The sequence below is a fragment of the Lepidochelys kempii genome, chromosome 11 (assembly GCF_965140265.1).
Source record: "Lepidochelys kempii isolate rLepKem1 chromosome 11, rLepKem1.hap2, whole genome shotgun sequence".
NCBI lineage: Eukaryota > Metazoa > Chordata > Testudines > Cheloniidae > Lepidochelys > Lepidochelys kempii.
This window is the reverse complement of record NC_133266.1, coordinates 46,716,983-46,738,600: the sequence shown is the minus strand read 5'-3', so window position 1 is coordinate 46,738,600 and position 21,618 is coordinate 46,716,983. Positions and strand designations below refer to the sequence as shown.

The window sequence follows — 21,618 nt, the reverse complement described above, 5'->3', positions numbered from 1 at the left end:
TATTTAGCTTTGACTTGTTAACAGAAACTCAGACCCTCCCATAAATGCAATAATGCGGATAGTGTCCTCAATGAAGTAAAGCAAAATGAAATGGGATGCCATGCGAAATCTGACAAAATGTTAACTCTTAATAAACTATTCCTAGACCTGTGCCCATTCAAAACTATGATTATGAGAAGCTCAGGTTCTCAATTATCATGATGGTGAATATGGTAGAGAGAGGAAGAAGGTGAGCAATAATTTATTTGTTGAACATTGTCATTCTAGCTTTAGCAGACATTATGTAGAGTGTGTAATATAAAGTTTCCCCTTCCAAGTCATACATTTTAAGCATTTACTCATAAAACAAGATGTAGTTTTAAAGATTAACAATTTCAGATTTATTTTACCTTTGACAGATGATCTACATATAAATACCCAACACTGCAGTAAAGTCTCATTGCATGAGCTTCATTATCGGCTATTTTACAATGTATCTGTGTTTCTTCCTAAAATTAAAGAATGAAAAAACAGTAACACTTAAGTGATGAATCTAATGACCATTTAGCAAAGTTATTTCAGAAATTTCAAGCTACGTATATGCCATAAAATTTCACTTGGAGTATTTACTACTTCAGCGAACATCAGTGGGAATTTACAAAATATTTCTGCTGCTACTAGTTGACTAGTCCAATGAGTCCATATTGCTCAATTCCTTGCACCCAATCAAATTACCTCTTCATATTCTGTTTGTTAATGAGTTGACTTTGCAAGTAGACTGTCAACCTATTTAAGTCTAAAATTACCCTCTCAAAGATAAGAAGTCCAGTATAAACATCTTAGAAGTAAATTCTTTAATAAAAAAAAATTTAGAGGGAAAGAATTTGTCTCCTTCGCAAGATTATAATTAGCCTCCAGCTTTCTTAAAAAAAAAAGCAGCAGCTCCTGATCCAATAGGTGCACTGTACCTCCTGAGAACAGCTGACAGGATCAGTCCCCGCAGGTTTTTAAAAACAGGAGAACAGGATAGACAAATATCTATCAGGGATGGTTTATATATACTTAATCCTGCCTCGATGTGGAGGGATGCACTAGCCCAGTGGTTTTCAACCCTTTTTCATTTGCAGACCCCTGAGAATTTTGACTGGTGGTGTGGACTCCTTTGGAAATCTTAGACATCATCTGCTGACCCCAGGGGGTAGTGGACCGCAGGTTGAAAGCTACTGTTCTGTGATAATGATAACCTTTCGCTGATATAGTTTGTGGACCCAAGGTTGAAAACCACTGGACCAGATTATCTCTTGAAGTCCCTTCCCAGCCCTATATTTCTATGATACTATGAGTAGGGACTTACCCAATTAAAGGTCCATTTTATTTCATGGTCATGGAATTTTAAAAATCATCACTTGCACCATTTCAGATATTTAAATCTGAAATTTCATGGTGTTGGTTCCGACCCAAAAGAAGGTTGTGGGAGGATCGCAAGGCTATTGTAAGGGGGTTGCAGTATTGCCACCCTTACTTCTGCACTGCTGCTGATGGGAGGCACTGCCTTCAGAGCTGGGCAGCAAGCAGCACAGATGTGAGGGTCACATGGTATGGGGGCTGTCATCATTTTTTGGGGAGGCAGGGCTGGCCTTACGGGTGGGTGACCATCCAGGGCTGTGTGGTCAAGGGGAGCTCTGGTCCCCCGCAAACACACGCAGCTGGTCCAAGGCCCCTTCAACTCCCACGTGCTGAGCCTAGAGCCAGAGGGAGCAGGGCTGGGGGCAAGGGTTCTTGGAACCTTTGTAGAAGTGTCACCAGTGCTGGAACGGGGGGTTGGGGGCGTGCCCCCCACTTTTTAACATAGGCATAGTTTTGGGGTTGGGGCAGCACTGCCCTCCAAACTGCAAGCCTTGGGCAGACACGGAATGGTGCCACCAGGGGCTCTGCGCCTGCCCAAGGAGTGCAGTTTTGGGGGGGCAATACCGTCTCCTGCCCTACAAACTTCGTTCATGTTAAAAAGTCCCCTGGCCCTCCTGGTTCCAGGGCTGCTGGCTGGGGTGCTCCAGCTGGGGGCTCCAACTGTACACCAGGGTCAAGGTGCTAGTCCTGGCGGGGCTGGGGAGGGATAGGACTTCTTCTCTTGCAGGGGCCACTCCCGTGGCCGGGTCAAACCCACCTCTAGGACCCTTCTCCAGCAGCAAGAATCTCTGTGGCTGCTCACTGTGCAATGATCCCTCCCCCCATGGCTGGAGAGCAATGGGGGCAGGAAGTGGGCCAAGGCTGTGGAGCTTTCTGCAGTTGGGGGATGTTCCTAAAGGTGGGTCTGACCCAGCCCTGGGAGTGGCCATTGCAGGTGAAGAGGAAGTCCCTTCCCTCCCCAACCCCGCCAGGGCTAGGAGCCAGGAGCCCAGCACATGGTAGGGCAGGGGTGGGCAAGCTTTTTGACCTGAGGGCCACATCTGGGTGGGGAAATTGTATGCAGGGCCATGAATGTAGAGCTGGGGCAGGGGGTTGGGGGTGCGGGAGGGAGTGTGCGAGTGCATGAAGGGGCTCAGGGCAGGGGGTTCGGGTGCTGGGGGGGTGCAGCAGGAGGTTAGGGTGCAGGGCACAGGAGGGGTTCAGGGTGCGGGCTCTGGCCCAGAACCGCTTACTTCGAGTGGCTCCGGGGTGGCAGCGGCGTGCAGCGGGGCTAAGGCAGGCTCCCTGCCTGCCCTGGACTTACGCTGCTCCCAGAAGTGGCCAGCATGTCCGGCAGTGGCTCCTGGGGATGGGGCGGGGCAAGTGGCTCTGCCGCGCGCTTCCCTTGCCTGTGGGTACCACCCCCGAAGTTCCCATTGGCCGTGGTTCCCTGTTCCCAGCCAATGGGAGCTGCAGGGGGTGGTGCCTGCAGGTGAGGGCAGCGCACAGAGCCCTCTCCTGCCCCCCACCACTCCCCCAGGGGCTGCAGGATGTGGTGCCGGCCACTTCTGGGAGTGGCGTGGGGCCAGGGCAGGCAGGGAGCCTGCATTAGCCCCACTGCGCCACGGGGCTGGCAATCCTGCGGGCCGGACTGAAAGCCCTGATGGGCCGGATCCAGCCCGCGGGCCATCGTTTGCCCTCCCCTGTAGTAGGGGTCCCTCCCCTGTAGTAGGGCGCCCCCAGCCCTGTCCCTCCCTAGCAGATTTCATGGAGGAGACCAGATTTTTCACAGCCATGAATTTAGCAGGGTTTTAATCTATGAGGGAGATTAAATACTAGTATTTCCAAATACATTTAGAAGTCATTACTGTTGTTCATTTACTGCAATACTTTACTATTAAATAAAAAATGCGGCCAACTTGATTAAACTGTGCCCACTCTGTGGATGGATTAACTAAAGTTTTAAGCAGAAAATCTGGAGTGTTGTCAGCTTTCTCTACATAGAGGTTTTCTGTCAACTCTACCCCATGGGTCTGAGCTCAAGTGGGTAACTTGAGCCTCCACTTGTGCCACAGCATCCACACACCTATATTTAGCGTGCTTGTGTTAACCCCACTAGCATGAGTCTGTCTACCGCGGCTGAGAAGCTTGCTCTAAGCTATAGTGTAGACATAGCTGTACAGTCTGTCCAGGTAATGTGAGAACGGTCAAGGGATTATGACCTGAGTCTGTCTACCGCGGCTGAGAAGCTTGCTCTAAGCTGTAGTGTAGACAGAGCTGTACAGTCTGTCCAGGTAATGTGAGAACGGTCAAGGGATTATGACGACCTAGAATTTCAATTCTTACCTGTTCTAGAACTCTGACAAAATAAAGACCTTTAGGGAGTTGGATGTGGAGGGCAGTTTCATATGCATCATCTCCAGCATTGCTTAGTGATATATTCAAGAGTAAAGTCTTCATACTTCCAACTGAAAGATATGTTTTCTTTTCATGAAGTCTATAAAAATAAGGAATATATTTAAAATGTTATACTGTATGAGAAAACCAGTGACATGTATGGCATGTACAGAGACAAGTGACCTCAGTAAAAAGGAGAGCGTCTGGAGAAAGGAAAGAAAAAAAAAAAGCGAAACCCTTTCTTTGATTTCAGTGTAGTAAGGTATTTGCAGAAGCCCAACTGGAGGTTGTTGGTGAAATAGGTATTTGGCTCATTCTTCTAGCTGAAGGCAACTCAATCTTCCACTATTTCAACAGTAGTCAATCCACCATAATGTTTCATTTGCATTGCACTTTTTAGGCTCTGAGTCAATGGAGTGCTAGTTCAGAGATGCATGACTAAGTAAGGAATGGTGCTTACTCTTCTGCTAGGTCTTGTCCCAGACAGAGATGTTGAAGAATGTCCTCCTGCTTCAGCATCTCTAAGGGGAAGTTACTCCTGTGCAGAGGAGCCACATGAGGCTTACGCAACCACTTAAGCCCTCAAGTTAAGGCTTGGCAGGCCCTCTGCACAGAGGAGAATGTCACCCAGAACGGAGAACATTAGAATGAGGGTGGATATATTGACTGAATTTATTAAGGAACATTCCAACAGGGCAATAAATATGTACATCAATTGTAATGTTTATGTATGGTTGAGAGTTTCTGGTCTCACTAGTTTGGGTTTTTCCTCTGCCTGCTATTGAGATCTGTACTGTTAATTTTTAAACACAGGGAAATGTTTATGATTAAAGCCTTGCATTTATATCCCTATGTGCCACATAAGGCTGCAGTCTTCAGCTTTCAATTGAGGTATGGGACTGAGTTCATGTGAAACAGGATGACAGGAAGGTGAGTGAACATGCTATTTTATGTTCTACCCAGTGTTCTATAATCATTTTACAAATGAAGGTACCTAAGAGGTTCTAAAAGTAAACTTCAGTTTGACATTAAAGTTTAATTAAGACTTGTAGAAGAGCTGCCTAGAAATAGGCATTTATCAAATATTCTGGCTTGAAACCAAACATTAGTCACTGAACACCTTTGGGAAAGAAGTTGGCACTTAGACAAGCAACAGAAGGTGAAAGCACTGCATAAGCAGCTAGGTTCCAAGACAACATCAAATTAAAGAGAAACACAGTGTTAACATTTCAGTCGCTGGATTTCTACTTCACTTTACCTTTTTAAGTTATTTTACCACATTTACATAATTGCTATTCTACTCTTTTCTGGTATACATATACACTTGATTCATTAACAAGGTGCCCGCCAGCTTAGTTCATAAGTACCATAAAGCACCAGGTGCACATCTGGGAGTGTGACAAAGCTGAACTAGAGCTTTTCCCTGGTAATCATATTTCATTCTTCATTAAAACCATGTATAATGCATATCTGAAATGTATAGAGCAGACCAGAATCTAAGCAATAGAAACAGAACAAGGTCATGCATACATGCTGAACCATAACCCAAGAAGTAAAGGATAAGACTCAAGTGAAGTATTTCAGTGACCACCCCTGTACATTTCCATTCATTGAGGAGATACTTTTTTTTTTTTTTTTTTAAAAGGCATTTGCTTTGCTGTTCCTGGATAATGAATGTACTCTGTCTAGACAGAATAAATTAATGCTTCACAGCTAACCAGTTTTTAATCAAGATACTAAGGCAAAAAGTAATTTAAGGTGATATTTCACACTTTATCAAGATATGTAGCCTATTTATTTTGGTTGAAAAAGATGGTACAAATTCTTGTGCTCTATTTCCTTCCTCTAAAATTTAATAGTATTTATAAACCTGCTTAACTTCTATTAATGCTAGTGAAAATACTCCAAATCCTTTACATTAGAAAAATGCAAAATTTTTCAAGCAGTACTATCTTAAAGCCTAAGAAAATGGTTGAGGGAAGGAGAAGAATCTTGCTCTGAAATCCATGAAGGCTCAAAAACTTGTGCCCAGAATCACGTAAGAGTCATTAATCAAAATAACATGATTATAGTATTATTTATCTACCATTTTAAGATGTTTTACAAGATGAAACTAGCAGCTCAATTCATTAGGACCTCTAAAAATCTGACTATTCATAAAACAAAACTACGTTTAATCAGGCAGCTAGTTTCACGTTGTATCAGGGATATGCAGAAGATAAAATTTCTCAGCCCTCAGGGTTTGCAAGGAGACACTGAAGCCAGGTTCTAATCATGAAACACAATGAAACTGATAGGCAGCAGGTTTAAAACAAAAACAAACAAAAGGAAGTACTTCTTCACAACACACACAGTCAATCTGTGGAACTCATTGCCAAGGGATGTTGTGAAGGCCAAAAGTATTACTGCGTTCAAAAAAGAATTAGATAAGTTGATGGAGGATAGGTCCATTGATGGCTATTATCCAAGATGTATGCAGTGTTGGTATAGTCATGTCAGTCCCAGGATATTAGAGACAAAATGGGTGAGGTAATATCTTTTATTGGACCAAATACTGTTGGTGAGAGAGATGGTCATGGATTCAGTCCCATGCTGCGTGTCCCCCTAAGTGTGTGATTGCCTGATGCTGGGACTGGACAACAGGGATGGATCATGCAATAATTGCCCTGTTCTGTTCATTCCCTCTGAAGTTTCTGGCATTGGTCACTGTGTGAAGACAGGATACTGGGTTAGGTGAACTATTGGTCTGACCCAGTATGGCCATTTTTATGTTCTTATACTTGGGGAAAGGAGAAGGGAGATGGCATGAACAGATCTTTTAAAATCTTACCCAAAAAAGAATTTAAATCACATTGGGTAGGAATGCTGTCACGTGAATTGAAAACTAGCTGAAGGACTATAAAGGGTAATGATAGTATCTCACAGAGGACGAGTGTTAAGTTCTGCAGAGATCCAGTCTAAATGAACTGTCATGACATTTAAATAAAATTAATAGTCTAGCATGATAATGAAATTTAAGGATGATAGCAAATTGGAAGGAGCTGCAAACACCTGTGTGGACCAAGAAATAATACAGAGTACCTAAAGAGATTAGGAACATGGGTAAAAAGTTATAAAATGAAATTCATCTTGGAAAATGCAAGCTAGTATATCTAGGGGAAAAGAATCCAAACCACACATAATGCCCAACCATCTCGTGCCTCGATCATTAGTGTTAAACTGCACAGCGAATATTCGTAAGTAGTTCTTTTTCCTTATTTCATAATCGAAATAGTAAATACAGCAATCTGCTAGCACAAAAATGAAGTATTTCCTTTTGTACACTGCAAGTATGGTACTGTCATAACAGCAATGGAAAAGTTTAATTCTTGTCAGTTAAAAGGGGTCTAACTTTTGGATGTGCGGCGAGTTACATGTATCTCAGTACATCTGAATTAGAAATTCAGAAATTTTTCTTTTATGAACAAAATCCTTTTTTGGGAATAATATCTTATGCGTATAATTGAAAAAGAACTGTTCTTATGTATAAAATACATTACTGTTATACTTCCTGAAAGGTTGTTTGTTTAATTATCTTTAATTGGAAACCAATTTCTTCTATTCATGTAATGTTTGCTTAGCGAACTCAGCCTACTTTTGCAAATTAATTTTACCGAGATAGCAAGGAAAACTAAATTAGATAAATAAAGCCCTACTCAATCTCATTCAGCAGACAGAAGTCATATTGTACTTACTTTGAAAATGCAAGTTTTCCAGAAACTTTCAAGTCAGCAGAACAGTTTTCTCTGGAACAAAATCTTGCAAAAACCATCTGTAAAGAGACGATAAAAGTGGAAATATTTCAAAACAGTATGAACACAGTAACAGGTACAACATAATTCTAAGGCATGTATCACCATGTTATTATCTAAGCACCATGAGTGCCCAATAGCCCTTGCTACTGAAGGAGGAGCTTAATCAGGTGGTGACTTGCCATTTCTCTGGCCACATGCAGTGTACATAGGTTAACAGACAAAGCATTCTGTCTCATCCTAAGTGTCTCATTCTTGGGCCAACAGAGATACGATCAGCCAATTCTAAAAGGTAGAATCATAGAATATCAGGGTTGGAAGAGACCTCAGGAGGTCATCTAGTCCAACCCCCTGCTCAAAGCAGGACCAATCTCCAATTAAATCATCCCAGCCAGGGCTTTGTCAAGCCTAACCTTAAAAACTTCTAAGGAAGGAGATTCTACCACCTCCCTAGGTAACGCATTCCAGTGTTTCACCACCCTCCTAGTGAAAAAGTTTTTCCTAATATCCAACCTAAATCTCCCCCACTGCAACTTGAGACCATTACTCCTTGTTCTGTCATCTTCTACCACTGAGAACAGTCTAGAGCCATCCTCTTTGGAACCCCCTTTCAGGTAGTTGAAAGCAGCTATCAAATCCCCCCTCATTCTTCTCTTCTGTAGACTAAACATCCCCAGTTCCCTCAGCCTCTCCTCATAACTCATGTGTTCCAGCCCCCTAATAATTTTTGTTGCCCTCCGCTGGACTCTTTCCAATTTTTCCACATCCTTCTTGTAGTGTGGGGCCCAAAACTGGACACAGTACTCCAGACGAGGCCTCACCAATGTCGAATAGAGGGGAACGATCACATCCCTCGATCTGCTGGCAATGCCCCTACTTATACATCCCAAAATGCCATTGGCCTTCTTGGCAACAAGGGCACACTGTTGAATCATATCCAGCTTCTCGTCCACTGTAACCCCTAGGTCCTTTTCTCAGAACTGCTGCCGAGCCATTCGGTCCCTAGTCTGTAGCTGTGCATGGGATTCTTCCGTCCTAAGTGCAGGACTCTGCACTTGTCCTTGTTGAACCTCATCAGATTTCTTTTGACCCAATCCTCTAATTTGTCTAGGTCCCTCTGTATCCCTACCCTCCAGCGTATCTACCTCTCCTCCCAGTTTAGTGTCGTCTGCAAATTTGCTGAGGGTGCAATCCACACCATCCTCCAGATCATGTATGAAGATATTGAACAAAACCGGCCCCAGGACTGACCCTTGGGGCACTGCACTTGATACCAACTAGACATGGAGCCATTAATCACTACCCGTTGAGCCCGACAATCTAGCCAGCTTTCTATCCACCTTATAGTCCATTCATCCAGCCCATACTTCTTTAACTTGCTGGCAAGAATACCGTGGGAGACAGTGTCAAAAGCTTTGCTAAAGTCAAGGAACAACACGTCCACTGCTTTCCTTTCATCCACAGAACCAGTTATCTCGTTATAAAAGGCAATTAGATTAATCAGGCATGACTTGCCCTTGGTGAATTCATGCTGACTGTTCCTGATCACTTTCCTACATGCAAGGACAAAGCATTTTAGGGGACTGAAGTTCCTGGGATCGTTCTGCAGTCTCCTAGCATAGGGCAGCAGCTAGCCAGGCTACATGGTTTATCTCAATACAGATTGCCTATGTGATATTAGGTTTCTCTGACAGTAGTGATGTGCGTTGGTTGAGTTAGAAGAAACCTGTAGGAGTCTCAAAATTCTGGCTGTCAAATTTATTTTGAATTTGTGAAACTTATGACTGGTGAGGAGTCAGAATAATGTTATTTAATTATACCAATTACAAATCATAAGAACACTTTGACTTTTGCTCCTGGGGGAGGGAGAAGGGGTAGGAAATAGCTTTGTTATGGTACTGTAATGTATGGTTTTTCCAATCACTGTGCTTGAAAACTTGGGAGTAGCTCCAGATAATAAATACTTCATCAACGTTGTTGAAATAATGGGAGTATAAATATAAGCAGTGTACTGGGTATCTAACACATGCAGTTCATACTGGGATTTGACTCAGCAGATCATGTGAAACTAGAAGACTGTTAAGAAAATGTCTAGTACTAATACCTAAAGCAATAATAGAATATAATTAATAAGAGATACATTACATACTTCAGTATAATCCTGTGCTACTTCATATGTACTATTAGAGTAAAAAATATAAAATACAAACTAGACGTATGTTCTGGAAGCAATACATCCTTTAGACAAAACTTAGCATTCTAGTTTTAGCCTACTGGTTTATTTAACGAACTCAAGGCATTTTTAATGTCCCAGTCACCATGAGATCTAGACACCAATTCAGAAAATGCATTCCTTAGTTATACTTCACTGTGTTAAATTTGCTTTAAATAATGATTTACAATGTGTATGCATTTTGTTGAAGTTGAGACAAAAATATCCATATCTTAACCTTGTTTTTTATAGTGTCTTTTTCTTTCCTCTGCTGAAGAACTGGTTCAAGTGGTGGGAATTCTTCCACACTTCTTTTCCTTAGAACATGATGCCCAAGACGATAAGTTGCTTCAAGGTGTATAGGAGTCAGGATATCCCTTACATCTTTCTATTAAAATTGGAAACCTAATGAGTTAATCATATAAAACAGACATGTATATAAAGAAAACACTGCAAGTTTAGCTCTATTTTCACATATATAATCACTTCCCAAACCACAGAAATGAAATCTTCTTCCTTCAATATACTTTTTTCTTCCCTATTTCTCCATGACTTCTGTGCTAATTTTCAGTAACAATTATGACAGCAGTCAATTCCTAACTGAATAGTGTATTTTATGATTAAACAACAATTGTTAATTGAAAGTTTATTTGGTTGAAGACCCAACAGAAGTTTCTTTGTCACCAGGTTGATTGTTTTATTTTAAAATATTTATGGTCACAGTTTAGTAATTTTGCATCTTACAAGTAAGGGTAGGTGAGACAGAAGGGCAATGGACAAATGGGACAAACCCAGACAGGCACAGTGGATCAGGTATTTCTGTGAAGTCTAAAAAGGCTCTGCTAGTACACATAAATAGTATATGGAGCTGGGACGGAGAGAGGGGTTTATATTTTGTACTCTGCATTAAGATGATTAAACTGCTCAATAAATCATAATTTCAACATTAAACTCTGACCGTGTAGGAATGCTACAAACCAAAGCCCAAATCCCAAGTTATGCACTTGTGAAAACTGAACAGCTTGAAACACTGAGTTTTACAATAGCAAACTTGATTAAATTATTCCCTAGGTATATGAGATAGACAGCCACTGATTGTCCCTCCACATGTCCACTGCTTTAATTCTTATCTACAAGCTTGCTTTGACCAAATCACATGTTATCTAATTCACAATAATTTTCTACAAGGTCTTCTCTGCATCTGGTGTATATTACTTTCATTGTATTAATTAGCTGTTAATTATTCTTTACTCAAAATATATAAAATGTACATGCTTTGCCGTAAGGACTGTACTTTAGTTAACTTTAACAGCTTCTTACGGGTATTGAAGACTAAGGCCTGGTCTACGCTGGGGGCAGGGTGGAAATCAATCTAAGTTACGCAACTTCAGCTATGTGACATAGCTGAAGTCGACATACTCAGATCTACTCACTGCGGTGAGTCGACTGCTGACGCTCCCCCATCGACTCCGCCTACACCTCTGGCTCCAGTGGAGTACCGGATTCAATGGGAGAGCTCTCGGCGGTAGATTTATCGCGTCTAGACTAGACACGATAAATTAACCACCGCTGGATTGACCGCTGCCCACCGAACCAGCGGGTAGTATAGACAAGCCCTCAGGTGATGCGGGGCAGTCTTAATATTACTACTAAATTTAAAAGAAAATGGAGTTATATGGGAAAAGTTTACATGAGCTCAATTATATATAATCACAAATTAAATGACAAAATAAGCGTGCATGGTACTATACCATGTATAGTTTATCAGCAGAATTTCCATTACTTGTTTTAACTGAAATGTGGCAACTGTGAAAAGTTTTAATATAAATCTTAAATCACCTTTAGGCTTCTCTATGTTAACCTGAGGATAAAACAACATCACAGCACTTCACAAAACCAGACAATGCATACGTATCCAGAGCATATTGTATTCCGTAGACTAAGAGTCCTGTGACGTCATGTCACATGTGTGCTATTACCAATGGACTAGAGTACGCCACTCTTATGTACACTGAATAGGACCAGATCCACTGAATTCAACAGATCTACCTGAGAAATAAAGAACTATTCAGTGTTAGTAAGGTTGGCAGAATCTGGACCAATGCAAAGGTAGGACTAAACATTAATATATAGTTATCAATGTTGCACCACCCACAAAATTCCCATGTAGATCTTGCCTAAAGAAACCTTTATCTTCATGCAATTATATATAGAAAATAAACTATTCTAAATGCAGATCTGCAATACACCACTGGGCAACCAGGCTTTTGGCTGGTGGGCACAGCCCTTTCTCTGGGCTTTGGGACCAGCCAGATGATCAGCTGATGATTACCACTAGTCTCACTAAGCTTGGCCTAGTCTTGATTTATGTATCACCACCTGAGCACTAATCTGTGCTTCTGCTCACTCCTGCCTAAAGACCTGGGTCCAGAAGCCTTATAAGCTACCACATGGATCTATACAGGCAACCTCTGATCTCCTGGTGATGTGGCTCCCACTTCCTATGGAGGCGTATGGACCCGTTACTGTACAGTTATTCCCTGAGGCTGCTATGGTTCTGTCAGGAGAACCCTCACCTATGGAGAATTCTCCTTTGATAGGCTGCTCTTTCCCAGAAGGTGGAAGAATGGGAGAGATCAGCCAATTAGATTCTGCAAGTGTTGATGCACAGCCTAGTGCTCCCTTTCTTTCCCCCTTACTAAGAGTAGTAGGAGTGCTGTATGCTGCAGCAGCTAGGAAGCAGCTACTCCTATTGCCATCCATGCAAAATTATTTACATATGTAAATCATACAAATTATTTAAATTTAGGCAAACATTAGGTAGATATTGAAAGCTGAGTCAGGATACACCAACATATGTATATTAAAAGGAAAAAACAAAATCAATGTGGACATTAGTGGGTCAAATTTATCCTGTGTGTAACTCCGCTGGTATCACCACGGATGAGTTTGGCCAAGTTAGTTAATAATTAAAGTTCAATTTGAAAATGTTACCAAAAAAATTAAAAATGTGTAAACAAAAATATTAGGCCAAAATCAAACTGGAGAGTGGCCCACAAAATTTTACCAGAACACCCCTAAATCCCAGTCTGCCTTAATACACTATTTCAGTAACTTGTTGAGTCAGCTCAGCACTACTGATAAGACGTGGACATATATGATTCTCTTGCACCTGTAGTCAATCTATGCAATATCTTCTCAGTAGCCACAAAGTTTGCCATCTGTCTCTCTCTCTCTCTTCCCGACAATAGGGTCAAATTGGCAAAAAATAAATTACCAAGATTTTTTTAAATCCTACTAGCATCCCAAATATAGGAACTATATTCTCCTAGTGGAGACATCTGCATAATGTTAATAGGTACACATTCCTGCCGAGATTAATAATACTGGCACACACTTAGAAAAGTCAAGAGAGTCATGTTGACTTATCTCTTAAGCAGCAAAGGGTGGAGAGGCAGGGTTGTGGGGGGAAATTCAACATTTACTTACTGGACAAGATTATGATCTGCTAGGACAGACATTTTTAATTTCTGTGAGGGTAACATAAATAGGAGACTATGTAAAACCTTTTTTTAAAGTAGGTAGATACCCCTTACACATATGACAATATTACTGTATGAAACAAAGTAGATACTAAAGATTACATTACCTTCAAAAATGCTGGATGACTTTTGCAGGTAACATTGCTGTTGTAAATCTGCATACTTCCTGAGACCATATCTGATGTTCCATTAGAAGAAAAGTAAAATCTTGCAGGAATGTTTGTTTTTCTGCTTACATCTACACTTAGGTCATAAAGCAGCACTGCAAGATTAAAAAGCAAGTAAGTAAAAGCTTTTTACAAAATATCTTTGAAACATGTTTATTTTCACTAATTTATGATAGGAGTTATACCTCATCACTTACAAATGGAGTCTGCTGGATACATAATGTCTGTCTCAAAATGCTCTAGAAAGCATCAAGTTAAATGTATTTTTGAACCCTTGGGAATATACACAAAGCTGTAATTTAAAAGGAAAAAATAACTTCACAATTTTAAAAGAAAACTTATGCATGCAGATACATAACGTGTTCTCTTAAATTTATTATTTCCCTTCTGACTCACAGAGCCAAACCTGTCCCTGATATGAGCGCATGGCTCCACTGAAATCAATGGAGTTGCATGCATTTACACCACGGCTGATTTTGGTGCATTGTTTTTATATTTAGATAAATATAGCTAGAATCTGACTGAGAAAACCCAGTGTCAGTTAATCACAGAACTGACATTAAAATTTCAGCAAACAGTCAACAAGAATAGATTCAGTGACTGAAATTTAATTTAAAATAAATACAAAAATCTGGAAGATCCTAAATCACAAACAGAACACTGTGGATAATCAAATCACAAGCAAATTTTAGAACACCATTGTTTTAATATTTCACAGTTTCACTTCTGTCGTGACTTGAGTTTATGTATTCTGGGTTTTGTGTACCTCCTCCTCCTCCTGTTGCCATTACTATTACCTAAGGCCTGAATTCAACAAGGGTACGTAAGCCAGTGCTTAACTTTTAAGCATGCTGAATCGGGGACTGCTGCAGACAAACACAAACCTCCGGGAATCTGAACTCCAAACCTTTCAATTCACTCTTGAAGTTATTAGTAGTTATGCTTACAATACTTATATAGTCTACTAGTCGAGACACAAACTGTTTTAATTTTTAAAGCATTTCAGTTCACTTAATATAGTAACTGTATTCTTGTCAAACAACTCTTTCCAATAAAAAAAGAAATATGCATGCTATCTAATCAAATCTGAAAAGGAAAAAAGCTGTTTCAGATAGGGTCATCATGTGAATTCTTGATCCCCTGGAGACTTTTCAAAACAATTATACATATTTAAAGAATCAGTATTATTTATGTAGCTCCTTTCTTATTTTTTCTACCATTTTACATGTTACAACACAATTAAATGGTTTAATCATATAACGAAAGGATTTGTGTAGTAAAACTAAAAGTGTACCCAACTCAAACTCCATAAAAGCGATTCCCTGTTCTGCGCTTCTGAAAGCTGCTTCTTTCTCTCTCTCTCTGCCTAATGAGCAGAGCAATGCAATCAGTCCTCAAAGGTGGCAGCATCTCATACTGCATTTTCTCCATAGCCATACAGAAGGTTTTAATAGGCAACATTTCTGTACGATCCTGACCAGGAATGCCTTGGTTGAGGCTGCTTCCAGAGGACCAACAGTGTTACTGCTGGTCAGCCAGTATAGGTCTTCACTGAGTATTGATATTTGTCCTTCACTAATTTCCTACCTGCCTGCAATGTGACAATCCAGGATTAAATCAAACTGGCCTTGGGCATGGCAATTTGCACACAAATCTGGTGGTAGGTTTTGTGGGTCCCTATACAAGGTGAGACACAGGGTCGCAGATGCACTATGTGAATGAAGGAAGGCTAGGAAAGTAAATGTAGCACTTTTTCATGCTAGACCACGAAGCATGTTTTGGCAGATGGGAAGGACTTTGGATTGGAGCCCTTGTCATTATGAAGCAGTGACAGGTACAAAGTTTAGCAATTCAAAGTTCTACCCTCACCCCCATTACACTGCTTTGCCTTTGTACTTCTTTCTGAACTTTAACACAGACAATTCTGCTGTGTCCTTTAACCTAGCTGGCCCTACTAAGGATTTACAAAGTTGCTTAAACTCAGGAGGAGTATGATGGCTCAGAGGTGGGGCATAGAAAGTTTGGAATTCATTTCAAAATACCATAATAAATAATCAATTCAAATAAATAATGTAACTTTCCCTGAACACTCAAATTCTCATTGAGAATAGAAAAATAAAACAAATGTAGAGTCTCTAGACCATCCTGTTATGCAGATAAGTCATTTTCTCCCCGCCCGCCCCCAAAATTAAAAATTTTGATTTTTTTTGGAAACTTTATAGGTTTTTTAACCTCCCATATCATGTTGATTAAGGGTAAAAATTCAGGCATATTAATAGGAAACTAGTTACAACCTTAACTACAGGGTTGACCCTCCGATATAATGTGTGCAACTTCTTTCAGTAGTAATGTAGCTAATAAAATATTCATAGATTTTGAAGCCAGAAGGGACCATTATAATGATCTAATCTGATCTCCTGCATAAAACAGGTCAAAGAACCTCATCCAATAATTTCTGCTTCAAGCCTATAGCCTCTGCTTGAGGTATAGCATATCTTTTAGAAAAACATCCAGCCCTGATTTTAAGACTTCAAGCAATAGAGAATTTACCACATCACTGAGTAAGTTGTTTCAATATCCTCGCTATTGCAAAACAGGGCCTTATTTCTTGTCTGAATTTGTCTAGCTTCAGCTTCCAACCACTGGATCTTTTTCTGCAGATTAAAAAGCCATTTACTATCAGAAATCTATTCCCCATGCCAGGACTAGTAAACCAGATCAAGCCACCACTTAGATATCCTAAACTGATTGAGCTTCTTTAGCAGGGGTGAGAAAACTATTGCCCGCGGGCCACATCCGGCCCACCAGCTGATTTAAGCCAGCACTTTGGCCCCCAACCCCACTCCCCAGCGGGAGCTCGGTTGGGGGCCACTCTGTGAGTGCGAGCTGCGGCTTCTGGAAGCAGTGGCATGTCCCCCCTCTGGCTCCTACATTTAAGGGCAGCCAGGGGACTCTGCACACTGCCCTGTCTGCAGGCGCTGCCCCCGTGTAGGAGCCGGAGGGGGGACATGCCACTGCTTTCAGGAGCTGCTTGAGGTAAGTGCCACCTGGAGCCTACACCCCTGAGCCTCTCCCATGCCCCAAATCCCTGCCCCAGCCCAATCCCCCTCCTGCCCTCCGAACTCCTCAGTCCCAGCCCGGAGCATCTTCCTGCATCCCAATCCCCCATCTCCAGCTCCACCCCAGAACCCGCACACCCAGCCAAAGCCCTCACCCCCCCACCTCAACCCTCTGCCCCAGACCAGAGCCCCTCTTTTCTGGCCCCACCGCAGAGCCCGCACCCCCAGCCAGAGCCCTCACCCCCTCCTGAACCCCAACCCCAATTTTGTGAGCATTCATGACCCACCATACAATTTCCATATCCAGATGTGGCCCTCGGGCCAAAAAGTTTGCCCACCCCTGTCCTTTAGTCTTTCACTCTAAGGCTTTTTCTTATCTGAAGCTTTCCAATTTGTGAACATCCTTTTTGAAATGATGGGCCAGACTTGGACACAGTATTCCAATTATGATCTCATAAATAGTGTATTCAGATGTAGTATCTTCCTAATCCTACTTGGTATTCTCCTGATTATACATCCAAAGATCACATTCACCCTTTTTGCTACAGTATTGAATGAGGAAGCTCATGTTCAACTGGTTCTCTGCCATAACTCTCAAGTCCTTTTCAGAGTTATTGCTTTCCAGGACAGGATCCTCCATCTTATAAGTATGACCTATATTCTTTCTTCTTACATGTATGAACTTGCATTTGGCATCTTAACCAAGTGATCTACGTCAGTCTGTATAATCAATCTGTCCCCATCGTTATTTATTGCTCCACCAACTTTTTTGTTATAAGAAAATTGTATGAGCGATAATTTTGTATTTTCATCCGTATCATTGATAAATATATTTATCTGAGAATAGAACCTTGTGGGACTTCACTAGAAAACCCTCCATGTAATGACTATTTCCAATTTACAATTGCTTTTTGTGATCTATCAGTAAACCAATTTTTAATTCATTAATATGGGATGCATTGATTTTGTAGAGTGCTATATTTTATCAGAATGTCATGAAGCACTAAGTCAAATGTCTTAAAGAAGTTTAAGTATGTTGTTTCAACACAATTATCCTTATCAACCATCCTTATACTCTTATAAAAATAGAAGTCTAACTATTTTTGATAAAACTGTCCTGACTGGTGTTACTTTTGTTAGTTCAAGTCCACTGGAACTTCCCCATTGTTCCGAAATCTGTTAAACATCAACATTAATGGTTCAGAGAGCTCCCTGGCCAATTCTTTTTATACTCTTTGGGTGCAAATTATCTGGTCCTACTGATTTACAAATGTTTAATTTTAATACTTGCTGTTTTATATCCTTCCCAGTTGATGGTGGAACAAAAAGTATTTCATTATCACTGTAAGACATGAATACATGCTCATTCTTTCCAAATACAGAACAGAAATATTTATTGAAATTCTGCTTTTTCTGCATCACGTTTACTAATTTACCATTCTTGTCTAGTACTGGACCTATACCATTGTTTGGATTTCTTTTGTTCCATATATATTTAAAGCATTATTGTTTATTCTCCTTAATCCTAGTGCCATAGCTTTTTAGTGATTTTTCATAGTGATACCTACTGTGTTCAGGTTGATGGATTACTTTATAAACACTGTATTTGTTTATATTCCAAATGGTAAAATATTCTACAGCATGGAAACTGATCCATGTACTCAATACAAAATATTTATCTAGTAGCTTACCAACATAACCGGGGACATCTTGTCCTTTATAGGTAAAGCAAAGCATTAAATTCACACACACAGCAGGTTGGCCATTTTCCACACATTCCAAATTAGTTCGATTTACAGCATTAGGGTGTTTTAAAGACGCTTCAACAACCACCACTGGTCTTGTTCTAAGAATACAAAACAGTTTATGGTCACAAAATGCTTCAGCATTAATTTATAATTACCTCTGCACACACTTGTTATTTTCAAATATAATGTTTATGGTAGTAGATAAGTCTTATCCTATACACTGCAAGAATAAAAATAGAGTTTTACATGTTGAATTTGAGGGTTTTATTGCTCCAAGAAGTTTCTGGATGTCATTTTCCTTTTGCTCAGAGGTGTTTACTTAAATACATCAGTGTAGAATAAAATTCTAGTGCTTAATGACTGAAGTTCAAAACACCATAAAGAGCATTAAGAGGTCATGAGCACATTGCACATTTTTTAATTGAATCTCATAATTTACAATTAAGTCCAACTGTCTGTAAGCACTGAAATGTATCAGCCTCACCTCAGCAGCACGGCAGAATCACTGAGAAAGGCACCAACTGCTACATCTGTACAAAAAACCAAAGATCGATGCGCATCATTAGTCAAAAAGAATCACTTCTCAGGCATAAGTACCTTACTGCACATTTACCTTGTGGACTGTATTAAAACACGACTTGCTCATTAGTAATTAGAGGGGATATGCTAATATATATACAGCAAGATACTTTATCATTGATATTTCCAATGCAGATTCTTCACTAAGTATCTGTTTACTTTCTGTTAAAGCTTCACGTTAATGTTCCTGCCATTGCTAATGCTAAGGATGCAACTCAAAGTCCACTACAAGTATATTTTCCTGAAGCTGAAGAACAATTCAGCTAAAATAAGAGGCATTTACATCTTTTTCTCTAACCCAGAATTATTATTAGAATTATTATTCTCGTTAAAATTAAATGTAAAGTGTTCACATGACAGAGTAAAGGTACAATGTGAAGTCATTCTGTGAGCCTTAGTCTAAGGGTAAAATTTTCAAATGTGGCTAAATGACATAGGAGCCTAAGTCCCATTGACTTGCAAGGAGAGTTAGGCTCCTAAATGCGTAAGTCTCTTTTCAAAATGGAACTTGGGCGCTTATGAAAATTTAATCCTGGCTCTCAAGAAAGGTCTTTTATTTGAAGGTAGTGAATGAACAAAGTAGAGGGCACCAAAGCATTAGAACTTACGTCTATGATAGATGTATTCACCTGAACCATTTATCTATATATGGGGTTCTCAAACTGGGAGGCACAAGGTTATCACATGGGGGGTCGTGAGCTGTCAACCTCCTCCCCCAAACCCCACTTTGCCTCCAGCATTTATAATAGTGTTAAATACAAAAAAAGTGTTTTAATTTATAAGGGGGGGGGGTCGCACTCATAAGTTTGCTGTGTGAAAGGGGTCACCAATACAAAAGTTTGAGAAACACTGATCTAGATACTGCTATGTCTCTCTCTAGCCATGGAGTTTCTGCTTCTATGCAGTAAAACTTTCCCTAAGGACTCTCTGGCATAAAGGGACTCTAAAACAATTGAAGAGCTTTTCCTCCAAAGAGCCTTTCTCAAGCTTAAGCACAGGGGCCATGGCTGAGCCAACAGGGGCATGTCAGCACTGGGGTCACCCATATGTCACCTTGCGGACGCTGCCATAACTTAAGCCTCCAGGGAGCTGCTCCAGTCCCCTGGGCCACAAGTTCTGTGCTGCACCTTTTACTCCTGGTCATTTCCTTTACTACCTTTGTTGATTATCAAGACTTTGCCAGTACAAACATTAAATCCCCTTTCCTAATTTATTTCGTAATTCCATAATTCAATGACGGACATCGGTCACCTGCATATTGAAAATGGTGATGTAATAAATGTCAGATTGTGACATCACTGGATGAAGTACTACAGTCAGTACTACAAACAGATATTATGGTTATTTTCTCTTCTACTGTACCACAAACTTAGTTTTAAGCCTGAGATTCGTAACTAATAGGAAATTAATCTGCCACAGAAAAACTGCCTCTTGCCCTCAGCTTTACTGCTGTTTTATCTTCCAAAACTGTTATGATGATGACCTGTCCCTCACAGTTTTTGCTCCTTCATTTATGTTAGAAATGCTGAGTAGCATGGTTGGTTTGTTTCCCACCAACTTACATTTAATTTCATTTATACTATTTTAAACAGGAAGAATAGAAATGACTGTTTAATTCACCTGGATAACCATTGTTATCTGCATCAATGCCACTTGATATGGATTGTCCAAACATGCTTAAAGTGTTGCTGATTCTGTGTCCTTGTATTCTCTGAAAAATAAAGGACTGACCAAAATGAAAATGAGCTTTTCCAAACATTCTAAGTAATATTTATTTTAGGTGGTAACCAATGGGAAACTGTAGCACAACCACCCTGACCCTTATCCTAATCATTTCTTGATTTCGATTTAATTAAGTTTGAATCCAATATTGGCTCCTTTGTTGCAAATATTATATCCCATAATCCATGCCTGAGAACTACAGTGTATTCAGCTATTTCTGTTACATTGAGTTAAAGCAGATTTCTCCACTGGATCTATATAGTTGTTATAAGAAGGCTATGGCCCTTCAAATGAGGGACCTAAATCCCACCTTCTTGAGAGGAATCGCCAAATAGAAGGCAGCAAAGAGGCAGGATTTCCCATCTCTGTTCACTGAATAGACCTGAGCAAACATTTTGCGACTCCCAGACACATACAGTAGATAAATAGGATGGGTCATCCAAATATGCATGGTGAGCATGAACCCGGACGTGTCATCCAAATATGCATGGTGAGCATGAACCCAGAACTGTCATATATGATTGCAGTGGAAGTGCTAATAAAACCAACCTCTGCTGAACATAGAACTCTGGGAATATGTATGTGCAAAAATGGCCAAGACTGAGATCAAAATAAAAACCACATACTAAGTGAAAGGTCAGAAATTCAAAAACTCAAATATATTCAGTTGTCCCTTAGGCAAGACAAGAGAAACACACTATGGCCAGCTCGACTCTACAGCCTATTGTCGCATAACTACCTCATGCAGGGGTGTGAAAAATCTACACCCCCAAGCGACGTAGTTACACTGACCTAACTCCTGGTGTAGACAGCGGTATGTCAACGGGAGAGCTTCTCCCGTTGTCATAACTACCATGTCCCGTGGAGGGGGATTAGCTACGCCGACGGGAGAAGTTCTCCCATCAGCATAGGAGCATCTTCACGTAAGTGCTACAGCAGCGCAGCTGTGCTCAAGCAGCATTTTAAGTGTAGACCTGTGTGACGCTGACAATCTGCTCCAATGAAATTTAAATGTAATCATTTTAAAGACTTTACT

At 40.6% G+C, this 21,618-nt stretch overlaps 1 protein-coding gene across 1 annotated transcript in view; it reads right to left on the bottom strand.

Moving 5' to 3' along the window:
* The window catches only part of ITGA4 (integrin subunit alpha 4), a 55,691-nt gene that overhangs the window by 12,273 nt on the left and 21,800 nt on the right, over positions 1 to 21,618 (bottom strand). Inside the window, 8 exon segments of the mRNA XM_073306060.1 lie at positions 390 to 488; positions 3,712 to 3,862; positions 7,497 to 7,573; positions 10,004 to 10,153; positions 13,415 to 13,569; positions 18,225 to 18,379; positions 18,766 to 18,811; positions 20,481 to 20,571. Of these exon segments, the coding sequence (XP_073162161.1) occupies positions 390 to 488; positions 3,712 to 3,862; positions 7,497 to 7,573; positions 10,004 to 10,153; positions 13,415 to 13,569; positions 18,225 to 18,379; positions 18,766 to 18,811; positions 20,481 to 20,571 (924 nt within the window).